This window comes from Haliotis asinina, chromosome 6 (genome assembly GCF_037392515.1).
Source record: "Haliotis asinina isolate JCU_RB_2024 chromosome 6, JCU_Hal_asi_v2, whole genome shotgun sequence".
In the NCBI taxonomy this organism is placed as follows: domain Eukaryota; kingdom Metazoa; phylum Mollusca; class Gastropoda; order Lepetellida; family Haliotidae; genus Haliotis; species Haliotis asinina.
In genome coordinates, this window is record NC_090285.1 from 22,506,178 (window position 1) to 22,529,242 (window position 23,065).

A 23,065-nucleotide genomic window follows, 5' to 3' on the forward strand; every position below is an offset into this window, starting at 1 on the left:
TTGGACCAGATAATCCAGTGATTTACAGTATGATCATTGATCTATGCAGTTGGGATACAATGATATCTGTCAAACAAGTCGGTGATTGTACATGGAAGGAGAATATTGAAAAGTTTTTAAGTTCTGTTTTGAAAAAAAACCAAACAACACTAGCACCAATTTTCCTCGAGGTCACACTTTTTGCCATAGAAATGACAAATATGCTTTATTCAGAAAACCACAATTACCAAAAGGCACCAGTAAATCACAAGGCCTATCTCTGTGCTAAGTTTGATGAAGAAATATTGAAGGGTTTTTAAGTTATGCTCCAGAAAAGCACACCAACACCAATTTCAGTCTATGACAACCTTCTGCCAAGGAAATGAAAAATATATTGTATTTATGAATCCAAAAGTACCAAAAAGCACCAGTACGCCACCAGACCTACCTATGTGCCAGGTTTGGTAAAGAAATATTGAACGATTTTAAAGTTTTGTTCCAGAAAAGAGCAGCACCATCAATTTCAGTCAAAGACTGAATATATTTTATTCAGAAATTAAAAACAATCACAAGGCAACAGTTCATCGCTAGATCTATCTATCTGAAACAAGTTTGGTACAGAAATACTTAGCAATATTTAGCCCTAGAAAAGAGCACCAACATCAAGTTCAGCCTAAGCTAAATTTGTTGCCAAGGAAATGCAAAAACACATATTATAATGTGAAACCCAAAACTACCCCAGTATGTAATGCATGGACAGAGGAAGAATATGTGTCAGACTGTGTTACTGAATGTAAATAAATAATTGAATGTTTACCAATTGAAACCTGAAAATAAAAAAATGTAAAAAAAATATTTTCTTTTGAGATAACAAATAGGTCCTAAAATTAAAAATATAACTAAAACTCAAAAGCAGTAAGAAATAAGATTATTTTAATGATATACTGACATATTTAAACCAAGTTTGTTTACAAATCACCTACAAGAAGATCACTTCAAGTTCAGCTGTCAGCCAGCCCTGCACAACATCGTATAACACTACCACTAAGTGACTGAATCAATACCAGTCATGTGACTTCAACCTAACTGGCATGGCTATTTTTAGATTTCTAAGATTAGGGGTTTTTCCTGCTAGAATCTATTTTCACTTTTGAGTTTGCTGGACAATTGCCACGTAAAAGGCTATCAAGAAGGAGTGACTACATATGAAATGGTTATCTTATCCAATATTAAGGGATCTTGACACATGATATTACAATACAGATGTTTCCAGGAAGGATTACAGTCTTGATATAAGATAGATACACTGGACAGCTCACTTCAATGTAAAGGAGACCCTGTTTGGTGAAATTATGGCCACATCCAAAACAGTGAGTAAAACTTGACTAAACTAGACAGTAGTTGTTGAAAAATGATATTTAGACATTTGTGTTCAAATATTAGAGACGGGATCAAATGCTTCTCATCCACTCAACCACATTTAGTGCTTGAATTATGTGTGCACTTACACAGTGCATCTAAGCCAAACCTATTGTACTCCTGAACATACAGGATACTTCTGCAACATGTTTGCACAGTATAGTTAAGGGCTTATCAGAGTTATTTTGTTATTGAAAAGGAACTTGAAACTTTCCAAACGTTCCCTCTGTCTAAAGAAATATTTGATCCCTATCACAAAAAATATTTAGTTTCATTTACGGGAGGTTCCATAAACAAAAAAATTGGAAAGGTTTATCTGAATTCATATGAGTGTTGATAGTTTTTATGGTAAAATATAAAATTCTACAGTCTATCATATCAGTTCTTCTCTCTAAATGTATCATGATTCTATCATATCAATAAGAAAAAAGTAATCCAACTCATAATTACAGACAAGGAGAGCTGTGCTCAACTTTACTAGTGCAACCTCCAAAACACATATGAAACATATCACTGTGGAGTGGAGCAAGAAGAAAGTGAAGATCTGCCGCCTGTGTGTGTCAATGTGTACAGTGACAACAGGAGAAGTTGTCCTCATGTTCGTGACCTTGAACCCAGGGGAGACAACTGTGGACCTGCCACTTCAACTAGATACTGAAGCAGGCACAGTCAGGCTTGTAGTGTACGGACTGGCTGAGAGGGACTCAGGACAAAGTCAGTATTACACCATTGCAGGGAGTTGTACCAAACGACTTACCAATGCTATTGCAGGTAGGTTAAACCTAAATTCTTTGGAAAGTTTTGGGACAAAATCTTATTATTTCCCGGACTTCTGGCTTAAGAAAGCTTCTAGGGATGCAATGGTAAAATATTTTCCCATCAAATGACTTTTGTGACTGAAGCTGCCTTGACTTTCACTTGAAATAAAATGTAAACTGGTTATGCACTCTGTCCCACTTTGACAGATCTAGAGATATGACACCAATCATATAAACATTTAATAATCACTGTGAAACATCATGGAACATAGAAAGTATCCTTATGAAAAATTGAGTACAATAAACTAAAAACTGTATCATATACTTCTGCAACTTCATTCTAATAGAACAATATTTTTTGTGTATCATGAGGTTTTGCACAAATATTTAATGTTTCAGAAACACTAGAGGGAAATGTAATCGTTCAGTTATCTCCAAGGCACACTGAAGATGCCACGTGTATTAAACTCCAGGAAAAAGTGGTAATTACTTTATCTAAATAAACAGACCCACATGCACACAATTTCATACTAATGAAAAGGGAAGGAGAACAGAGTTCAATAATTTCATTGCTCAATAACTTGAGAGATTCTTCATGTTAACTGTTGAAGCAGTATGTCACACGCTTCATTTAAATAATCTTATGATATAAATGACTGGCAAGTAATTAAATTGTATTTGATTGTGTTGTGCCATTACTGTTTTTGTGTTACTCGCTAAAAGGTATTTTACTTATGATGAATAAATGAGTAATGTGTTCAGTTGAAATTAAATACTTATCACGTGTACACTGTTTTCTTTGTATACACCCCAAAAAACATTACTAATGAACACTGCAATAAACAATATTCATCATCACCTACTGAAATAGTATCCCCTGCAAGAGATTGTGGTCATGTTGCTGTCCCACAGGAGGAGTTTCAAATTGGCATCAAACAGCAGCCACCATCTTGGTACTATGTATCCAACCTGCCAACAACGGGAGGCAAACAAAAGGCAGCCGTGCACCAGTATCTGATAGTGATTCAGCAGCGAGAACCGTTTGAAGAATCACTGATCCTGCGATCAACCTCCAGCCCTAGGGTCCTGATTCCTTCTGCACTGCCATCTTTGACTGACTTCTCCACCAAAGTGTACTGGATGAAGTCAGTGCTACAGACAGACCAGTACACATTGTACACAGTCTTCAGAAGATCAGACACAATTGATTTCCGAACATGTGAGTACATCACCACTCTCAAATACACTTGCATTCAACAGCAACAAGGATTGTATATTTCATCACCTTTGATTCTTGCTTCTGAAAAATTATCCTGTTATCTGAATGGAAAGGTCTGTGCACATGTGCATGTGTATGTGTCAAGTCAATACTGTTTACCGCATGACTGTGATTTCATTCTTAATCAATCAGAAGGCACTTAATGTGAATTGATTAATTAGCCATCAAAACACTAGGGACGCATGTCACTCGGGGTGTTTATTAGGACTTGGTGGGTGTGAGAACATCTCGTCAGAAATGAAAACACGTGTTAAGTAGGATTATGGTTAGCTACGTTGTATTGTACTACACCTTTAAATTGACCCCTACTACCTGTCGCGATGCAAGTCAAAAATAGCCTGCTACATGATCCAGTCATGTGATCCAGTCCAGAAGTTTATTTTCTGCAGACAGCCTAAGTTTGACGCAATGTCAATTGTTTTCAGGGCAAGAAATGCATCTTCAAAAATTAAAAAAAAAAATTAAAAAAAAATATTCGGGTTTTTTTTATTTAACTTACCACCTGAAGATTCATCCAAGACAACTTGTAACCTGTGCTCCTCCTTCCACATATTATCAGTACACTTATATGTTATGATGATTCACTGTTACTACTATTGACTGTTGACTTATTGATATACGTACATGAACATTTTTTGTCTTCTCTTAATTTTCACGTTTAGCTTGTTTGATCCGGACGTCTCACTATCCAGACAATTTTCGAGTGAAACCAATACGTCCAGATAAAAGGGGTTTTGATTGAGTGTATCAGAAGATTAAGTGCTTGTAAGGTTGGACAATTATGGCTACTTTTAAAGCATGCATTAAATAGTTGGATTGGGTCCAGCAGACCAATGGTTGATGTAATAAGCATTACCATATGAAACTTAGAATTCCTGGGGTACTAGGAGGGGTTGTGATGGGCAAGTACTGACTGTGACCATCAAAATCTTATTCCCCAGGACAAGTAAATCAATGCACTTTATCTTTTTTCAGATTTATCCTTGGAAGAAATGAGCACGCTTCTGAAAAGAGCCACGTCATTGGTACCCAGGAACAAAAAGAACGATTGTCACTTTGCCATCCCCTATTTCTACAGGAACAAACCCCCTGAATACTATGCTAACATCTTTAAGAACCGTGGTGGTGTTATGGAAACATATCGCAAAGACTACAATGGTGATAGAGGTTCACCCATAAATGGCAACATAGATGGTTTGTTCTTCGGGACAGGTCTTGATCCTAAAACACTACTACCTCCTGCCTTCTCCTACTATGGCAGACAGCGTCTCCACATTCCAGCTCATGTTATCTTTCATGATGCAACCAATCTCTACTTCGCAGACTTCTACTGCCACTATGAGGTGCATTATGTCACTCTAGTCCTCACTCTGCCTGGGTCACCAGCTGATGTTTTCTGCCAAAATCGTTTGTTGAAGCTTGATCCCTACAACAACCCATTCCTCTACAAAAACACCAAACTTCTCCCTCTGTCCCCATCCCAGATCTATGTGACTAATAAGCTACATGTGGAGGTCTTCTACACAGAACATGTCAACATCGGGGCAATGATCAAGGCAATGCCCAGGGATGTGTTCTTCAGAGATGTACAGCCAATGGGGGCTGGTAAAAGCAAACCCAGTGGAATACCAAAAAATGCAAATTGTAAAATATGCAATCTGAAATGAAACATCAACAGAACTGAGCATGAAGGCAGCAGGGTTTAAAATTACAAATGTGTAATGGTACTTCTGTATTTTATCCACAACTTTTAATGTTTAATATATGGACTAAAGCTTTAAAACATGTACTAAGTATGTCATGGTAATAGTCAAAACATCATTTCATTCCTCAGTATTGATCCATAGAGATTATTCACTGCATGCAGTGTTTTATTTCATTGTTACTGATTTGACACTACCCAGTGTTGATTCATAGAGATTTGTAACACTGCATACAGTGTTTTATTTCATTGTTGCTGATTTGACACTGCCCAGTGTTGATTCATAGAGATTTATAACACTGCATACAGTGTTTTATTTCATTGTTACTGATTTGACACTACCCAGTGTTGATTCATAGAGATTTGTAACACTGCATACAGTGTTTTATTTCATTGTTGCTGATTTGACACTGCCCAGTGTTGATTCATAGAGATTTGTAACACTGCATACAGTGTTTTATTTCATTGTTACTGATTTGACACTGCCCAGTGTTGATTCATAGAGATTTGTAACACTGCATACAGTGTTTTATTTCATTGTTACTGATTTGACACTGCCCAGTGTTGATTCATAGAGATTTGTAACACTGCATACAGTGTTTTATTTCACTGTTACTGATTTGACACTGCCCAGTGTTGATTCATGGAGATTTGTAACACTGCATACAGTGTTTTATTTCACTGTTACTGATTTGATAGTGCTCACCACAAACAGATGCTGTAGTTACAGAAACCAATGAACAGTAGAAAGTGTTCTCACAAATGTAGTGTTACATCTGGCCACTTTCTACACAGGGACTCTTACCATGGCACAGTATGTATTGCAATAGAAAATCAAGAACAGAGGTCTAGCAAAGAAATGCACAAATTTTGATAAAATGAATCTGGAGCGGAAACTGTCAAAACCAGCATCCGTCAAATCAGGGAAGTTGTCAACACCGGCATAAAATCCCATTCCCATCTATGGCTTGTACATTTATCATCAGCTCTACTATCTGGCAAATTGTCTGAACCAGATTGTTTCTTCAGTCCCGATGAGTGCAGTTTTAGACTGTTTCCACTGTATTTCTAGACATTTCAGAAAAGGTTTGAAAAGGTTAACAAAATAATGCTATGAAAATTGACAATATCGAATTTTTGGATTGAATTATGGTTTAGCGAAATGAAGGCCAAATACCACGGGTCTACAAACACAGAGACATATTGCTTCACCCTTATTGCTAAACTGCATTGAGTATTCATCCTTTAAGCAAGTCAGGTTCTCTAACAAGCCATGAAAGGTTTAATCTGTGTACATCTGTGTACATCTAGACTCTGAAATGAACATATTTCACAGAAAAAAATGGTTCATAAATAAAATCATTGAATATAATGAAAGGGGGCCCATTACTTTCTTATTTTTACAAACTAATTGTCACATAATCTAGACTTGCATATGCTTTCATGGATATATTTGTTTCAGGTTCTGAATGGCACACTAGAATTGATTACAGAGAACACTACATACACAAACCAGTGCATATTGTGAAATTGATTATTCAGTTTGACTGGACAGTTAGAGTTCATCTGTAAAATACATGATTTGAGAACGGATCAGCTGGATACGATTCTGGTGTAAATGTGCGTAAGGTGGCTCGAGGTCACCAATAACTAATGAACTGATTGATGAGTATTCAAAGTATTGAAAGTCAAATTAAAAAAATACACATTGTGATGTAGTTTGTATTTGTATGATGCCTATTAGTAGATTGTTAATGTTATTATAGATAACAAGAAATGTGAAGACACTCTGCACTGTTGCAGCCATTCAAGTGAGTTTACACTGCACTCTGCAATATTCCACCTATATGGTGGCGTTCTGTAAACATTCGTGTCTGTACCAGACAATCTAAGGATCAACAGCATGAGCATTGATCGATGACATGTGTCAACAAGTCTGACCACCTGATCCTGTTAGTCTCCCTCTTACGGCAAGCATGGGTCAATTCTAACCCGTATCTTCATGGGTCCATGTCACAAATAAAATCATAACCCATAAATACATGGTATGCCCTTTCACATTAATATATGTAATCAACAGGGCAGGTCAGTTACCATGGAAACTGATCCTTGCTGGCTTGATAGACTGGCAACATCATTATTGTTTACTCACATTAGGTATCACAGAATATATTTTGCTCACATTTGTCATATCCTGATGCGAAAGAAAAAGAACAACACTTTCATCAACATAAAATCACAAAAACATGCACAGTCCTTCACTAAACATACACTTTCATTCTGGACAGTCATAGCTGTTGTTTTATTTATGGTCTTGACATTTCAATTAAACAAAAAACACAAAATATTTTTCAAGCACATGATATAGGTTACAACTTATGCCTGAGGGTAGCTAAATGATGTTTTACCCATTGTCTGTCCTTTATTTTCACAGGTCAGGCAAGCTAGGCATACTTTATGTACATGATGAACAACCCAGCTGTTAAAGAAGCAATTGAAAAAGTATTTATTTGAGTTTCTGGAAATATGAATCAATATGATTGGGTTCCAATGTTTTCAGCTGTGTAACTGGCAAATTGTCTTCCAGGCAATACACATCAAAGAATACACAATGATTTCTTTGAAATAACCACTACTTAAATAATCAATGAAAAATCTTCATGATGTATCTGTATGATGTCACCATACACTGTGGTAACCTGAGCAAGGTTTGTCATGTAATGGGAGTCTTCAGGAACATAATAAATAATCTTCTTTTTCTTGGTATACTAAACGGCAACCCAGATTCAGCAATATTCTTACCATATGCAATAATCAAGGTTGGACCAGGGCCCTGTTTAACACATCCTCAATATCTCCAGGGCATAGATCTGATGAATCTCCACTATACCCTGGATGCATCTATAGCTCAGCCTGATAATTTTACTACCTCCCTTTGCAGGCTCTGCATTCTCATGGTAGCCAATCAGCTCAACTGCACTTACAATCGAGCCTGCCAGAATCAACAAAGGTAGCGGTTGCAGCTGTGAATGGTCTTCACAGTGCAAGTCAGATTTGGAATCACATAGACAAATTGACATGTCCAAAACTTCAAAACATATATGCAAGAACACCCTCTACCTCTTTCACAGAACCTCTGCATAACTTGTGTTGCCAAATTGAATCGGTTAGATAACTTACAAAGCGAAAGTGAGTTGTGATTGCTACACTCAACTACCCAGGGTAAACACCTGATTGGCTAAAAAGCCAACCAAGGGAGGTAATGAATTCACCCGGTTGAGCCGCGTAGATGCATCCTGGGTATAGTGGAGACATGTCGGAATGTATACCCTGGAGATTTCAAGGATTTGTTTAACAAAGTGATCTTAGCATTACAACTGTTGTGTCTATGTTAAAGTATCAGAGATACTACAATCATAGCGCTTACGGCTATGATCGCTTTTAGAAACAGGGCCCTGGCAATCAAGTGGATAATCACACAAGGAACAGAACCAGACCACTTAACCTATTCATTTGTCTCTTGATGGTTGTGACCTATTCTAAAACCAGAAACCAGGGAACATACCAGGAATTGTGAGTGTTGTACACCACCAGTTTCAGGCTTATGTTCTGCATTTGACATAACCATTGACCTACCTGTAGATGGTGTAGATAGCAAGGACAGCATTCCGTCGGACATACGAGTGCCTATGCTCCAGACACTGTCTGATAGCAGGCATCAGAGGTTCCACCAACTCAGGCTCCTTCAGCTTGCACAGGAAACGAAGGGTGGAGCCACGAATGAACTCATTGGGATGTTGCAGGTCCTGTATAGGAGGCAAAGAAAAGAGTAAGTAGGCATGGTTTTAAGTCAGATATTGCACCAGAAATGGGTGTCACTCTTTGTACCAAGGTGGGAAATGAAGTGAGTCAGCGAAAGACATTTTAGCTTTATGTTGCCTTTAATAATATTCCAGCAATATCATGGCAGAATAAACCAGACATGAACTTCACACATTGTACCCATGTGAGGTACTGAACTCAGGTCTTCGGAATGACAAAGAAAACGCTTTTGCCATAAAGCTACCTGACCTTTTCAGAATCAAACCTGGGTCTGCTGATCAAGTCATATGAGTAAACGCTTTTAACTACGAGTACTAGGCTATTCCAATGCCCCACACAGAGAAAGGAACAATATGTAGTCACTATGCATAAACATTTAGATAAGGTAATTGTTTGATCATGTGCTCACCTTTCTGTAAGCATCACAGACAAGGATCATCTCCTGCATCAGCTTGCCATCAGGGGTGTACTTGGGCACCACCTCCCAGAAGATGAGCAGCATCTTCTTCACCATGTGGTCCTGCATCGGCATCACAAAGCGGATGATGGTCATCAAGAGAGATGGCATCTTCTCCCCATTGAGGATCTGCTGAATTGTCTTCTTCAATGCTTCAACTTTGGTCTTTGTGTCCCCCTTTTCTGTAAAATTGAGAGTATTTAAATACTCATTTCTTTCATTACAGCCTAACAGGTGAGAACTGAGCCTACTTCTGAATGTCTTGTTTGTGTAGTTATGTGTTGGACATAATGGTAACATTTATCCCAGTCCAACATTTAAAAGCCAAGCACGCCTAACACACAGACAGAAAGAACACAATCAATCAAAACAATAACCAGTTTAATGGAATGACACAGAAGTAAAACTCAACGTAAAGTGCACCATAACAATGGTTCAAAACGCTTCCAACAACATGAAATTTTGTGTGATTGTAAACGACTTTCATATTTTCCCATAAATGTTCAAAAAGTGTCTTGAGCTACAGTACCTAAGTCCTGCTTGAGCTGCAGCTCTGTTGGAGGTTCTGCATCTGTGGGGATGTTGATAAGGGTGTAGCAGCCCTGGTCGGACATCTTGCCTGACTGTTCCTGGAATGGCAGAGGGGAATATTATACAACTTTAACCACACATACATCACATCACAGTCAACACTAAGTCAGGATTACTACAAAAAGTATGTTCATTACCTTAATTAACGGTTTTCATTAAGTTTTAGACACAAGCATAATTTGTATAGCATTGTTCTCCACAAAACTAACAAAACTAGGGAGACTATAAGATGACTGATACATTATATTTTTTGTGAAAACTACTAATCAAAACAAAATCAACACTGGGTAATCAATTAACTCAAATAACGAAACAATAATCCTTAAAATCACAATCAAATGAGGAATATGAAAATTAAAGAAATGATGACTCCATTGACCTATCTCTGATAAAAAATGGTTGGATGGCATAGCAATCATCTCAGCTGTCAATGCACCAAAGAAATGATGACTCCTCAGCACTAACAATAAGAATTCATCGTATTCATGCAGCAAAATATCATTGGCAACATGAACAAAGCAGCCTTTAAACACATTCTTATTCCAGCACGTTTGACATTCTTCATCCATGATACATGTGCTGAAAGAATATATAGTTATAGAATGTTATAGTTAAATGTGTATTGTATACGAGCAAAAACAAACTGGATAATGGCAATAGAATTTTGCAGGTTTTATGCAAATGTGCTGACCATGCTGATTCAGAGTCTTGTATTTGAGAAGTGTGCACAGTGTACATAGTGTAAATGTAACTTATGGCGTGGGTGTCTTGGTAAGATCAAATGTGCAGTCCTAGCAAGATAATGTCAATCAAACAACACATTACATTGTGTTGATTCCACTGAACAACAATTTGGTACAGTAATATCTCACTTGACCATATGTATCAACATAAACAGTTGGTTTTATGTTGTAGTCCAAAAATATGTACAGTTGAAGATCAGGTACAGAAAAAGCAAACCAGGCTTTAGAGATAAGCTTCATATGTTGGTAAAATATGCATTACGCATTAAAAAAATTTGTTGTGTACCAAACACACAATTAAAATGATAGATACAAAAAAGATTTAAAAGATTAATTATGAAATACATTGATACAAGTCACTGGTTCTCATGTAGTTGTACTGTTAGTATAGGACTAGCGTTGTCCTGTCAGATAGGTATAAACCATAATAATAATACCTGTTTAGCAAACTTACTCAATGACATATACTTAGCTGAGTAAAATGACTGAAATTCCTACTTGTTTGAAAGCAGTGGCGTTAACCTATGACCCCTGTACATGACAGTGCCCGACAATGCCAGCTGGATACGAGACAAGTGTTAGAGCTGCCGTTATAGAGCACTGGATTAATAAGTATTCCCAATATGTATATTCTTGAATTAAAAGATCAAAATTTTCTGCTGGAATCATTTTGTGGATACATAATGTTCAACTTAAAACAACTCCCTTTTATTTAATTGAATTATTATTTAACTACAAGATATTTTCTTAATTTGTACATAAGCTGCCCATCTTACCTATATTCAGCAATAGATTGATCCGATACTTTTCATGAAGTCAAAAAATGGAATGGCCCATGTTCTTGACAGGTAATACCAATACTTTGGTATGTAAATACAACATCCCTGTTCAAAAATCCCATTAGCCCCAAACATGCATAACATAATTTCATGACGGTTTCGTGGCACACAAATGCTAATGTTTCTCAACACCATCCTTTCAGTGAATGAAATCTATCAAAATTTATTTTAAAAATGTAGCTTAAAGGCTGTGTAAGTCTGCATGAATCTTCTAATTTGAAAACACTGACAGTATTTTCATAAACAGACAGGTTTTATATGCCAGGAACCAACATTTACCCTCGAGCTTACTTGGCCATGAATATGCAATGTGAGCGTCTATTTTTTGCAATGACCTACATCTGACTGGTTGATAAGAAGGTCACCAACGATGATTGGCGGTTGTGCGTGAGCATTTTGAATAAAGTATTTCCGTGAATGTTCGTGGTTTTCCGAACTGTGATGAGGCAAACTGTGATTAGTCAATGCATACATGTAAACTGTGACACGAGTTTACTTATGCTGATGTAGGATGTAGACTATGGTTTTCTTGTTCAACTTCCGATCTTTTACGTTTCGATAACATTGTAATAGATCTATTTTTTAAAATATCTTTAAGATCAAAGTTAAGGCCTTTTCAAGGCAACCTTTAAATATTCAAGGTCTTTTTAAGCCAATGCTAAATTTAAGGTCTTTTCAAGGCAACTGTCAAATTTAAGGCCTTTTCCAGGCCCGTGCGCACCCTGCTGCTCCATATGTTCATGGTGTAAGTTTTAGCAAGCAGTTGGTTGGTTTGATTCTTAATGCTGCACTCAGCAATATTCCAGCTGTATGACAGCAGTCTGTAAATAATTGAGTCTGGACCAGACAATCATTAGCATGAGCATAGACCTACACAATCAGTAGATGATAATGTGTCAATGAAGTCAGTCAGTCTGATAACCCAGTCCTGTTAGTTGCCTGTTACGACAGGCAAGGGTAACAGAAAACCCAGGTCCATGGCATTGACACATCAACACAGACCTGCGGGCATGAAATACCACTTCACATCATTCCCATGCTGAAAAGGGAATTATTCAAAAACACACAACCACCATCACCCATTCCACCATTCATATCATTCTATACATATGTAGCACCATTAGAATACTCAGTCTACTTTTGTTCAGGAATCATATACATGCTTAGTATATTGGATATATATGTAGCCATGATGATAACAGAATTTCATGCAGTCATCACAAAATGCAAATATGTACTGCTTTACAATTTCTTTCCAGGGTGATTGTTTAAAGGAAGAAACAGCTAAACATTTGTAACAATATTCTTCAATATTGCAAACATGTCATATTTTGTACAAGATAACCTTTATCAATGTGGAAAAGTTCCCATAATTTTATTATACAGTTACGAGAATATTCACAGCAAGTACAGTTATGCTGAAATGCCACGTTTCAAAGAAGCCCCAAAATACATGACTGTTCAATTTTTTCACAAAGTTAAGAGTACACTGGTTATGTTTGGCACAAAAAATAATTAACCTCTACTGTGGTAAATGAATATTTAGACTACCATAGTTTTTCATACATTGTTGATAATCATCATGGTACAGAAATGAAGTAAGAAAAGTGATCAAACTTTAAGAAAGCTTAAATATCTCATCAAGTGTACATTATTCTAAAAATCCATGGTGCTTCATATGTGTGCGAGGGATGATCCTTCTACTTCTATATACTGAAGGAAGACCAAGGCCCAAGGTGCTAGTATCATATTCATGAGCAATGGTGTGTCTATTGGCTATACAGCTTTCTTTATCTTACCCCTGATGTCGACATTTTGTTGTTGTATATAGTATCTTGATACTGGACATAAAAATGAAGATACATATACAACTTTAATGTGAAATATCAAGTATTTTCATGATCATCACTGTTACAGTAACCTATACCATGTCTGCATTTACACATACATGTACACACATGAAACATCCCAAAATTGCAAATTATAATCATGATTCGAGGGCCTTCATCTATCACTGCCTATCATGTATAAATTCACAGCCATTACAGGAATGAAAAATTAGACATTTATACATTCACATCAAAAAACACTTTTTTCATATGACACAAAAAGCGACAAGAAGTCTATTCAGTGATAAAGGCTTCATGGCCAAAAGCACATGAAAGTACATTCAAGCATTTCACGTGCTACAGCTCAAGTTGATAGATTCCTTTTCAAGTATATGGGCAGGTTTTTATGTGTTTGAGATTGACAGACATCAACAGTTGATACAATTTTAGCCTTGTAGGATATGTGAAATAATATGGAGGGATAAATTATCAAAACTGCAAACAATAATCATGAAAATGCACTGATTTTGTGTGATTTTTACGGTTGCATGCTTTAAAACGGGCAAATTCTATACGTAAGTCCAAATGAGGATGGAATTTGTCAGTTTTAAATATTCCTGCAACAATAAGTGGAATCTGAAAATGTGTGGCTCGTAAAGAGCAGAACTCCCATATAGCACACTTTTCAAATCGTCCACTAAACCTGTTAAAATTGACAAAAGAATATCATTTTATTCATAAACATGATCATGATGATAAACACATATGCTTCAACGTGTAAGTTGTTCTTAAGAGCGAGGCAACATTCTGTACACCAATGGCACATGACAGAGCTTCTATAGAGAATTCTACACAGTGTCTTTTTCTATTCCTTTCCTATCTGTCAATCAATGAAATCAAGTTCCAGAAAAGAAAGTCTTGTCTTAGTTTTCACTGACACACTAAAGGGAAATACCATAACCTGAACAGTGGTGACACGACTATTAGGAATAAACAGAATGACATTTGCCAGTCTTGCTTTTAATTTATTGGCAAAACACGAACACATCTCAGCCTTGCACAAGAAAAGTAAAACCACTGATAAGTTAAATAACAGTAAATATACTTACGACTTAACAATATGAAGACTGTAATAACCTCACTACGTGAAAGAGTCACTTCTGATGCACGCAAATAAGGACGTGGCCGGCTCAAATTTAACGCCACCTACATCCGGTCGTGTGTAGTTACTTCCCTTGAATGATTCAGCCTTATACATGGACTTTCCTTTTTGCTCTATGTCCGATACAACCTGAAGCACAATATCTAATTAGAAAAAAAATACGAACAGTCATTCGCTGTTATATGGAATAAAAGACTCACACACATAGGCGTGTGTCAACCTTCAATCCCATTCCATCACAGAAAAACTTGAGTTGATAACGATTATATCGAGAACTAGGTTTTTAACACATGCCCCGTTAGTGGTAAATGATATATACCTTAGTCTCACCAGGGATAATCTACAACTCTATATAGGCTCCCTAATCTCACAAATATGTACAGGATATATTCCACACAAACCTTTTACAGCTAATTATACTGAAATGTATCACTGAAATATCTATCTATTTATCTCTCTCTCTCTCTCTCTCTCTCTCTCTCTCTCTCTCTCTCTCTATATATATATATATATATATATATATATATATATATATATGCAATATTTTAATGCAATCCGAAAGATATATTCTAAACATGAATTTGTTCAACCGCCATGATTGCAATAATACACTCCTTGAGTGAGAGCTTTTAATTTTACGCCGCTTTTAGCAACAATCCAGCAGTATCACGGCGGTGGACAGCAGAAATGGGCTTCACACAATTTGGGGAAACGAACCGAGATTTCGGCATGACGAGCGAACGTTTTAAACTTGAAATAACACATTAGCTTGAAGGAGTTTTAAAAATCAGCATTTCCTATACTGTGTCTACATGACACTTGCTAAATACATTCTCTGTCTTACTTGCATTTTGAATCCATTCTTTACATGTTCACTTTGGACAAGGATAGTATTTTCTCTTTCCACCAAGCAGAGTCGACGTTCATAATACATCCATACCCTCGATCAGGGACACTATACAGAGTCGTAGAGTATCCCTGCCTGGATGAACGAGGGTGCTCAGACCGCTGTCCCACCCCAGTCAATGGATAAACGGTATGTCAAAGTGTCAAAATCCTTTACTTGAATAAAAACATAAAATGTACTTCGAAATGCCGTGTTCATCATAAAAAAGATGACTTTAAAGGGTGACAAAGAATTCATCGGGTTCCTTTAAAAAGCTGAGATCCAAATAATAATTCTAGCCCTTACGTGCATCACTTGTAAATGCCGTACAAAGAAAGTATTGATTGATTAGCCTCATCCGATCCAAATTTCATATAAATAGAATATATCTAAGAAATATTTTAACTAAAGACCGCCACCACCCACCCCACCCCCACACGCGCGTGCGCATACTCATAGATGAAGTTATCGCTGTGTTAATGCTAAATTATAATAAAATGTATTATTCCCCGGGTTTAAGAAGCAGCATCCCTCCGTATGGCCTATGAGTGAATGAGTGAGTTTAGTTTTACGCCGCACTCAGCATTATTGCAGCCATATGGCATCGGTCTGTAAATAATCGAGAAGGGCCAGACAATCCAGTGACCAACAACATGAGCATCGATCTGCGCAATTGGGAACTGATGACATGTGCCTACCAAGTCAGCGAGCCTGACCACCCAATCCCGTTAGTCGCTTCTTACAACAAGCTGAGTCGCCTTTTACAGCAAGCATGGGTTGCTGTAGACCTAGTCCACCCTAGTCCACTTTCACGGGTCTATGGCCTATGAAACATAACTATCACAGTTATATCAAAACATTGATAATAAGTGTACACCAACACATACGAAAACCCAAACACACAGACGCACACATACACAACATACGCGTTCTTACATTAATACAAACAATGTATATACACAGCAAACATGGTGATAAATGAATGCTGACAGTATTAATTGTAACAGAATAAACGATTCTGCCGAGATATTTCGGCTCTCAAAAACAAAGTATGTATAATGGAGTGCGGCAAGTGACTTGTGTAAACTGATTATCAACAAAATAAAAATACCATTTTGTCTACTGCTGACACAGACGGGAATAGAAAAAAACTAAACTCACTCACTCACCCAGTCGAGTTTGGACAAGAAATAGTCAGAAAGAAATGTGCCATAACCAAACTGACAGAAGGTAATACGCTATAGGTAGAAGCATTTCAATATAATGTTCAGCGTGTAAAAAACATCTTTAAAAAGACGATTAGTACGTAATTTATTTGAATTATCCCGCTGTTGTTATTCCAAACCCCAGAAAACAAACCAAAGCAACCTAACTCCTCAAGATGTCAATACATACACACACTTCATACAACGGCGACAGTACAATTCTAAATATGGGTGAGTGAGTTTAGTTTTACGCCACTTTTAGCAATATTCCAGCAACACCAGAAATGAGCTTCACCCATGCATGTATGTATGAGTTACACTACTGGGGAGTGTATACATGCCAAGACACCTGTCCTTCGAGAAATCTATTGTGTATAACCATATAAAATCAACTGATCTGTTTATCGATTCTGATATGCTGATTCTATATGCTAGAATTTATGCTGTATCATGTTTTACACACAATGAAATATGTTGAACGCTCATTCATCAAGCATGTAGCGAAAGCTGAAGTTTGCAAACAATCGGTCATAATATTGATCGACTATTACAACCGGAGGATCCTCTTAACACTTAGATGTTAGGTTTAGTGCTAGGTTAGAGTCAGTCAACATTGGCGTGGCTGTGTTTATGATATGGATCGATCTCACACTAAAACATTTATACATGGTGTTAGAGTGAGTTTGCCTTTGCAAATATTCCAGCAATATCACAGCTGGGGACACCGCAAATGGGTTGCACGTGGTTATAGAAATGATACTGTATATAATGGTGAGTGAGTGAGTTAAGTTTCACGCCGCCTTAGTTTAGTTTTTTGTCGTTCTTGGCAATATTCCAACAACATCACGGCTGGGGACACCAGAAATAGGCATCACATGTTGCACCCATGTGGGAATCCGTCTTCGGTTTGACGAGCGAACGCTCTAACACTATGATATGCTGGAATATTGCCAAGAACGACAAAAAACTAAACTCGCACATTCATTGATGAATAATTGATGCATTGCCGAAACTGGAGTGAATCCGAAATACGAACCTACAAAGAGAACAATCGGTTATTGTTTTCCATGATCTGTTAAATAAACAACAACAGTAACCAATATGGAAATCAACAAACCAAATCAACCTTCAAAAGTTCTTAAGTTTTACAAATCACATGATATTCTAACGTCCAACCCGTAAAAGACATAGGTTAGAATTGGTTTTCAGCAACCCATGTTTGTCTGAAGAGGCAACTCCAGCCGTGATGTTGCTGGAATACTTATAACAGCAGAGTAAAACCAAACTCACTCACTCACTCACTCACTCACTCACTCACTCACTCACTCACTCACTCATAAGAGACGACGAATGAGATCCGGTGATCAGAATCGCTGACTTGGCTGACTCATATCATCGCAATCACATTTGCGTAGACCCATGCTCTTGCTGTTGATCACTGAAATGTCTGCGCCGGACTCGATGATTTACGAACCGCCTCCCTATAGCTGGAATATACCAGAGCTAAATCAATCAGCAACCCAAACAAACGCTAACGTTTTGGATCCTTTTCCTCTCAGCAAAAGGTTAGATTGACACCTCCACCATCACTAGAGACAGGTCAAGACATCGATTTCCAATGAAGAAGAGTGTATATGCTTAAGCTTCTATTTACAATTTGAAACTTAAAACCAAACGCGTTGCCGACAACGGATGTACCCTCGAAGTGCACTGCTGTCAATATTTCAATAGGGCGTCTGTTGGCCATGTCTTTGACACACCCCGTTTTCGTTTGTCAAACACTTGTTCTACCCTCACCCCGTTCCCTGCGAACATGGTACTAACACCAACCCAGAGCAAACACATAGCAAGAAAAAGATGACAGTAAACTTTTCAGAATCAATCGGTACCATGGCAACGCATAATCACGCGAAAAGAAACAAAACTGTGTAAATACTTTCTCATTTTGACTCACATGAAGTATCTTTGTACTATGTGCGAAGGAGAAAATGTATAATAAATTATGCACACATCCTCCGCTGTCTGGGTAAATACCCGGTTTCAAGAATCGGCATGTTTGTAACGATTTCCCAGTCTTCATACTTATCACCGAGAGCTCTCCCATCCGCCCCAGGCTACGTTACCATAGGACATGTCAGTCTATTTGTTTCGTATCCTTGGTTTCAAACCATATATATATATGACGTACGGGTGTTTGGCTATACAAACTGTTCTTCGATTGGATATGACAAGCTGTGTAGGGATTTGTGTGGTTTTAACCAAGATTTATTAAGCAACAACGTTTCGACATCAAAGTCATCACTACTTTGATCGAGGGAAACCGTCCGAAGACATTGGGCATTGTTCGCGCCAGTATCTTACTGACCTGGTTCTTGGTACTTCTACAAGAATAACAGGGACGATCATTGTCAGTTGTGTCGTGGTGAACGGTGTTAATCTGGATTGTTAAAATGCGCGTAGTTATCTTTCTCAGTATTTTCATGATACAGTCTGTCAACGCTGCCTATGTGGACGACCTTCGACGTCTGTACAACGAAGTGATTGACGTCAACAACCCCTGGCTACGCCCTGCTCTAAACAGCAACCTCCCAACAAAGGTATCAATCATTTTCTTTTCACTGTCGTCCATCTCCCTCGATGACGTCACGCAGACGATGTCTTCATCCGGGTATCTTGGTGTCACCTGGCTTGATGAGTTCCTGAACTGGCCTGCAGGTAATTACAGCGGTGTAAGCAGCCTCTATCCAAATCCCAACAAAATATGGCGTCCGACCCTTGCCGTGAAAAACTCCATTGAGAAAGCGACGCCATTCCGTGCCGACTTCATGTACACCACGGTAACGGCAAACGGGGAAGTGTTGTGGTACCCCGGCGACGTGTTCCAGACTGTTTGTGAAATGGACGTCTCGAAGTTCCCATTTGACACCCATGTTTGCAACATAGACTTGACCCTGTGGCGTTCAACACCAACGGAGGTAGATCTCCTGCTCTCAAGTGGTATGAAATTTAATATGGACGAATTTGTGGAGAATAATCTTTGGCAACTTGTAGATCAGAAGGCCGAGAGAATCAACAATACTAAATCCTACCCCTTCGTGAGACTGACTTTCACCTTGAGACGTCTGCCCCGCACCTACATCACAAATGTCGTGGCCCCCATCTTTGCAATCGCTCTCCTGAATGTCTTCGTCTTCCTCATCCCCTCCCAGAGCGGAGAGAAGATCCAGTTTGGCATCTTGGTCCTTCTGGCATACGCCATTTTCATGAGCTATTCCGCGGAGACGTTGCCTCAAAGTTGGAACACATCCTCCACCATTGGCAACTACTTCCTTGTCCTTGAGGTGTTCTGCATCATCTACATCCTCCTCAGCATCCTTTCCGCCACCATCTACGCCCGCGAGGACTTCCGCCACGGCATCTCACCAACCCTGGCGTCTGTAGTGGAGAACATGGAGAAGATCTTCCTCTGTAGATGCTGCAAAAAGAGACCGTCCAGCTCATCCACCGTTGAAGTTTCTCCTGCAGATGAACCGTGCTCCCATAATGGGAGAGAGATGGAATTTGGGACCAAGAGACCACTTCCGGTCAGACGTATTCCGGAGAGGATTGAGATGAACTGGAAGAGGGTGAGTAGAGCTTTCGACATGCTCTTCTTCTGGCTGTTCTTGATCATCGTCATCCTGAGTATGATCGGTGTCATGAGCTACATCACGCCAATGATCAACTTCGACAATGTCAAATCAACTTTTAAGAACTGAGAGTGATGTTTAGGTTTCGCGAATAAGGAGGAAAGTAATGTTCACTGGTTCAACTGTTGAGAGCAATTACACCAAAGCCACGTGATTTTTACAAAACTGAGAGTTCTCTTGGATTGTGCTCGTTTTCACTGAAAACTGATAGACCTTGACCCTCTATGGGAGGATTACTCGTGTGTTATATACTGACTGTTGCTGACAGGACTGTCTGTTGTAAGCCATCACTTATGACGCTCGCACAAACGCAGCATGCTTTGTACACACATGTGTAACATGTACGCATACGTGTAACATAATTTCATACCAGCTATCCATTGTGAAATGTTTCAGTGACGTGTTGCTGATTGGCGATATTCCATCTATATGGCGGTGGTCAGTAAATAATCGCGTCCAGTGCTCAACAGCATGAGCGTCTATCTACGCAATAAGGGTACATTGACATGTGTCAACCAAGTCAGGAGCATGACCCTCCGATCCCGTTAGTCGACCTTACGACAAGCATGGGTTGCTGAAGACCAATTCTGACAGGATATTTGTGGGTTGTCGTAGTGATGTGGATCTATCTGTCTGAACATTGGCAGTTAGGGCGTCAGACTTGCGGACTGGTAGATGTGGGACTAATTACATGTATGTGAAATTCCTGGGAAGGTTTAGACCGGGGAAGGTGGAAGGTGCTGAAAGGCTATTGCAACAGAAAATATTTCAAATTACATTTTCGGATTTGCAACTGCTGTCAGTACCACAAACAATGCCAATACAAAATTCGGGCCAAGTTACATGTCGTTTAAGGGACACAGGAAACATTGTATCGTAGCACTTTCCAGAGGAGAGGAGTTTCATAGTAATGGCATCAACGTATATACTTTCCCCTTGGACCCGACGAGTTCGACACAACGGGGTTTGACTGTAGTTAAATCCACTTTCATATACATGTGAAGCTTTTTTGTATGAAAGTTAAACATGCTTATGTTATATACTACCCATCAAAAGTTTACACTCACTTAAAGCGCTCACTGTATGTTATGTATATACATAATTATGGTTACATCGAAAATGGAGTTTTTTGAAAACAGATTTCTCCCCAAAACGTACGGGAACCAACTGCAAACCTCATGCAAATGAATTGCACAAGGAACAAGCATCAACTTGCTGGAAAGTATCTTCAAATATTGTGCATACGAACAGCTGTGTTTTGGTGGTAAGGTTTTATTAAGAACAAATTCGCCAAATTTTGATCGTTTATTAAACCCATGACAATAATCTTTTTGCGAATTTGTTTTACAATACATCAGTACATGTGTAAATCATTCCTTTAAACAATATGGACTATTTGGCAAACAGTTTAGAACAGTTGAATGAAGTGACTGGCTACATTTACACTAGTTTGTAATTTTTTTGTTAGGTAATACAAGCATACCTTGTTCATAATTTGACACTTAATTTCAGGTAGTAATGTCGTAATTGCGCACATACACAAACTGATGATGACATTTGTGTTTTGATTAAATTGTGTTTAACATGACTTTATTACAAATTGTATCGATACGTTATACATCTTAGTTCTGTGTTTAGAGTACAAAGATATCTTTTTTCGCAAGCATGCCACAATGAGTGCCTTATGTTGAATATATTTAACCACGTGTCTTAGATCGCACATTCAATGTCGTATCATCAATGTTTAAGTTACAAAACAGTACTCCTGACTGTCGAGTCACACAGTTTTGCAAAACATTTTAGCCTTTACATTCATGCATAGTTTACTAGTTTTGCGGTTTCGACTTACGTATTGTAGGATGTAGCTGGAGAGTTTTAGCATATTTTTACTCTTCATTGTTTCTGTTTATCATTCATCCCTAAAGCATTTCTCTGTCATTCACACACTGGAATGTCGCGTTCATGTCTTTTTAGTGCCAATTAAACTGGACATGGGACGTTTTGACCGTGTGGAAAATAGAAACGTTTCATGAAATTATCATTTGGTAATAGCAAAAACACCCCATACAAACAAACAAGAAACAAAACACCTAAACTTTGACATGATGCAGTATAGCTTCCTCTTGGCTAGTTAGCTGCGATGTTTGTATCATACTGTGCGCATACCTCTTGATGTAAACTCCATATTGTTATTATGCTACCTTGGGTTATTGAATAAATCGATCTATTATTTCTGTTTTTTACTTTTTGATTGTGATATCATTTGCGCGCGCGCGTGTGTGTGTGTGTGTGTGTGTGTGTGTGTGTGAGAGAGAGAGAGAGAGAGAGAGAGATGGTCATGTGGTCCATGGTCATTTTATATCAACCACAGATGCAATTAATTATACCCATAACTGTCTCCATAAGTATGTAATATGACACAATCTCCACGACTCCACTTATATCCATAGCACACAAGGTACCATTTATATCCACGACTTAAAAGGTACCATTAAGATACATAACTCAAGGTACCATTTATATCAATAACACCTAAGGTACCATCTATCTCCACGACACCTACGGTACCATATATATCCACGATGCACAAAGTACCATTTATATCCAAGACACCTACATCCACAGCACCTAAGGTACCATTTATACCCACGACACACAAAGTATTATTTATAACCACGCCACCTAAGGTACCGTTAATATCCACG

General features: G+C 38.2%; 3 protein-coding genes across 4 annotated transcripts in view; 2 read left to right on the forward strand and 1 right to left on the reverse strand.

Annotated features, from left to right (window-relative positions):
* The window catches only part of LOC137287319 (coatomer subunit beta-like), a 29,181-nt gene extending 14,541 nt beyond the window's left edge, over positions 1-14,640 (reverse strand). Inside the window, exons 1-4 of one of the 2 annotated variants that reach the window (XM_067819560.1) lie at positions 14,528-14,640; positions 9,946-10,045; positions 9,369-9,598; positions 8,774-8,943 (exon numbers count right to left, since the gene is read on the reverse strand). In XM_067819560.1, the coding sequence (XP_067675661.1) occupies positions 8,774-8,943; positions 9,369-9,598; positions 9,946-10,030 (485 nt within the window). In that variant the 5' untranslated portion in view covers positions 10,031-10,045; positions 14,528-14,640. The remainder of the gene's footprint in view (positions 1-8,773; positions 8,944-9,368; positions 9,599-9,945; positions 10,046-14,527) is intronic. The other variant, XM_067819559.1, reaches the window with a different exon arrangement.
* LOC137287321 (phytanoyl-CoA hydroxylase-interacting protein-like) lies at positions 1,132-6,848 on the forward strand. Its single transcript, XM_067819566.1, has 5 exons — positions 1,132-1,349; positions 1,851-2,169; positions 2,556-2,638; positions 3,069-3,375; positions 4,411-6,848. The coding sequence occupies exons 1-5, from the start codon at positions 1,332-1,334 to the stop codon at positions 5,100-5,102; spliced, it is 1,419 nt and encodes a 472-aa protein (XP_067675667.1). The 5' UTR covers positions 1,132-1,331; the 3' UTR covers positions 5,103-6,848.
* Positions 14,641-19,151: 4,511 nt separating the features above from the next.
* LOC137287748 (neuronal acetylcholine receptor subunit beta-3-like) lies at positions 19,152-20,429 on the forward strand. Its single transcript, XM_067820138.1, has one exon. The coding sequence runs from the start codon at positions 19,152-19,154 to the stop codon at positions 20,427-20,429; it is 1,278 nt and encodes a 425-aa protein (XP_067676239.1).
* Positions 20,430-23,065: the final 2,636 nt, after the last annotated feature.

Bases quoted from the DNA above. Each gene is read 5' to 3' on its own strand.
- LOC137287321 (XM_067819566.1), top strand. The intron at 2,639-3,068 runs GTAATTACTTTA...GCTGTCCCACAG, and splicing joins TTAAACTCCAGGAAAAAGTG to GAGGAGTTTCAAATTGGCAT. The intron at 3,376-4,410 runs GTGAGTACATCA...ATCTTTTTTCAG, and splicing joins CACAATTGATTTCCGAACAT to ATTTATCCTTGGAAGAAATG.
- LOC137287748 (XM_067820138.1), top strand. From the start codon at position 19,152: ATGATACAGTCTGTCAACGCTGCCTATGTGGACGACCTTCGACGTCTG.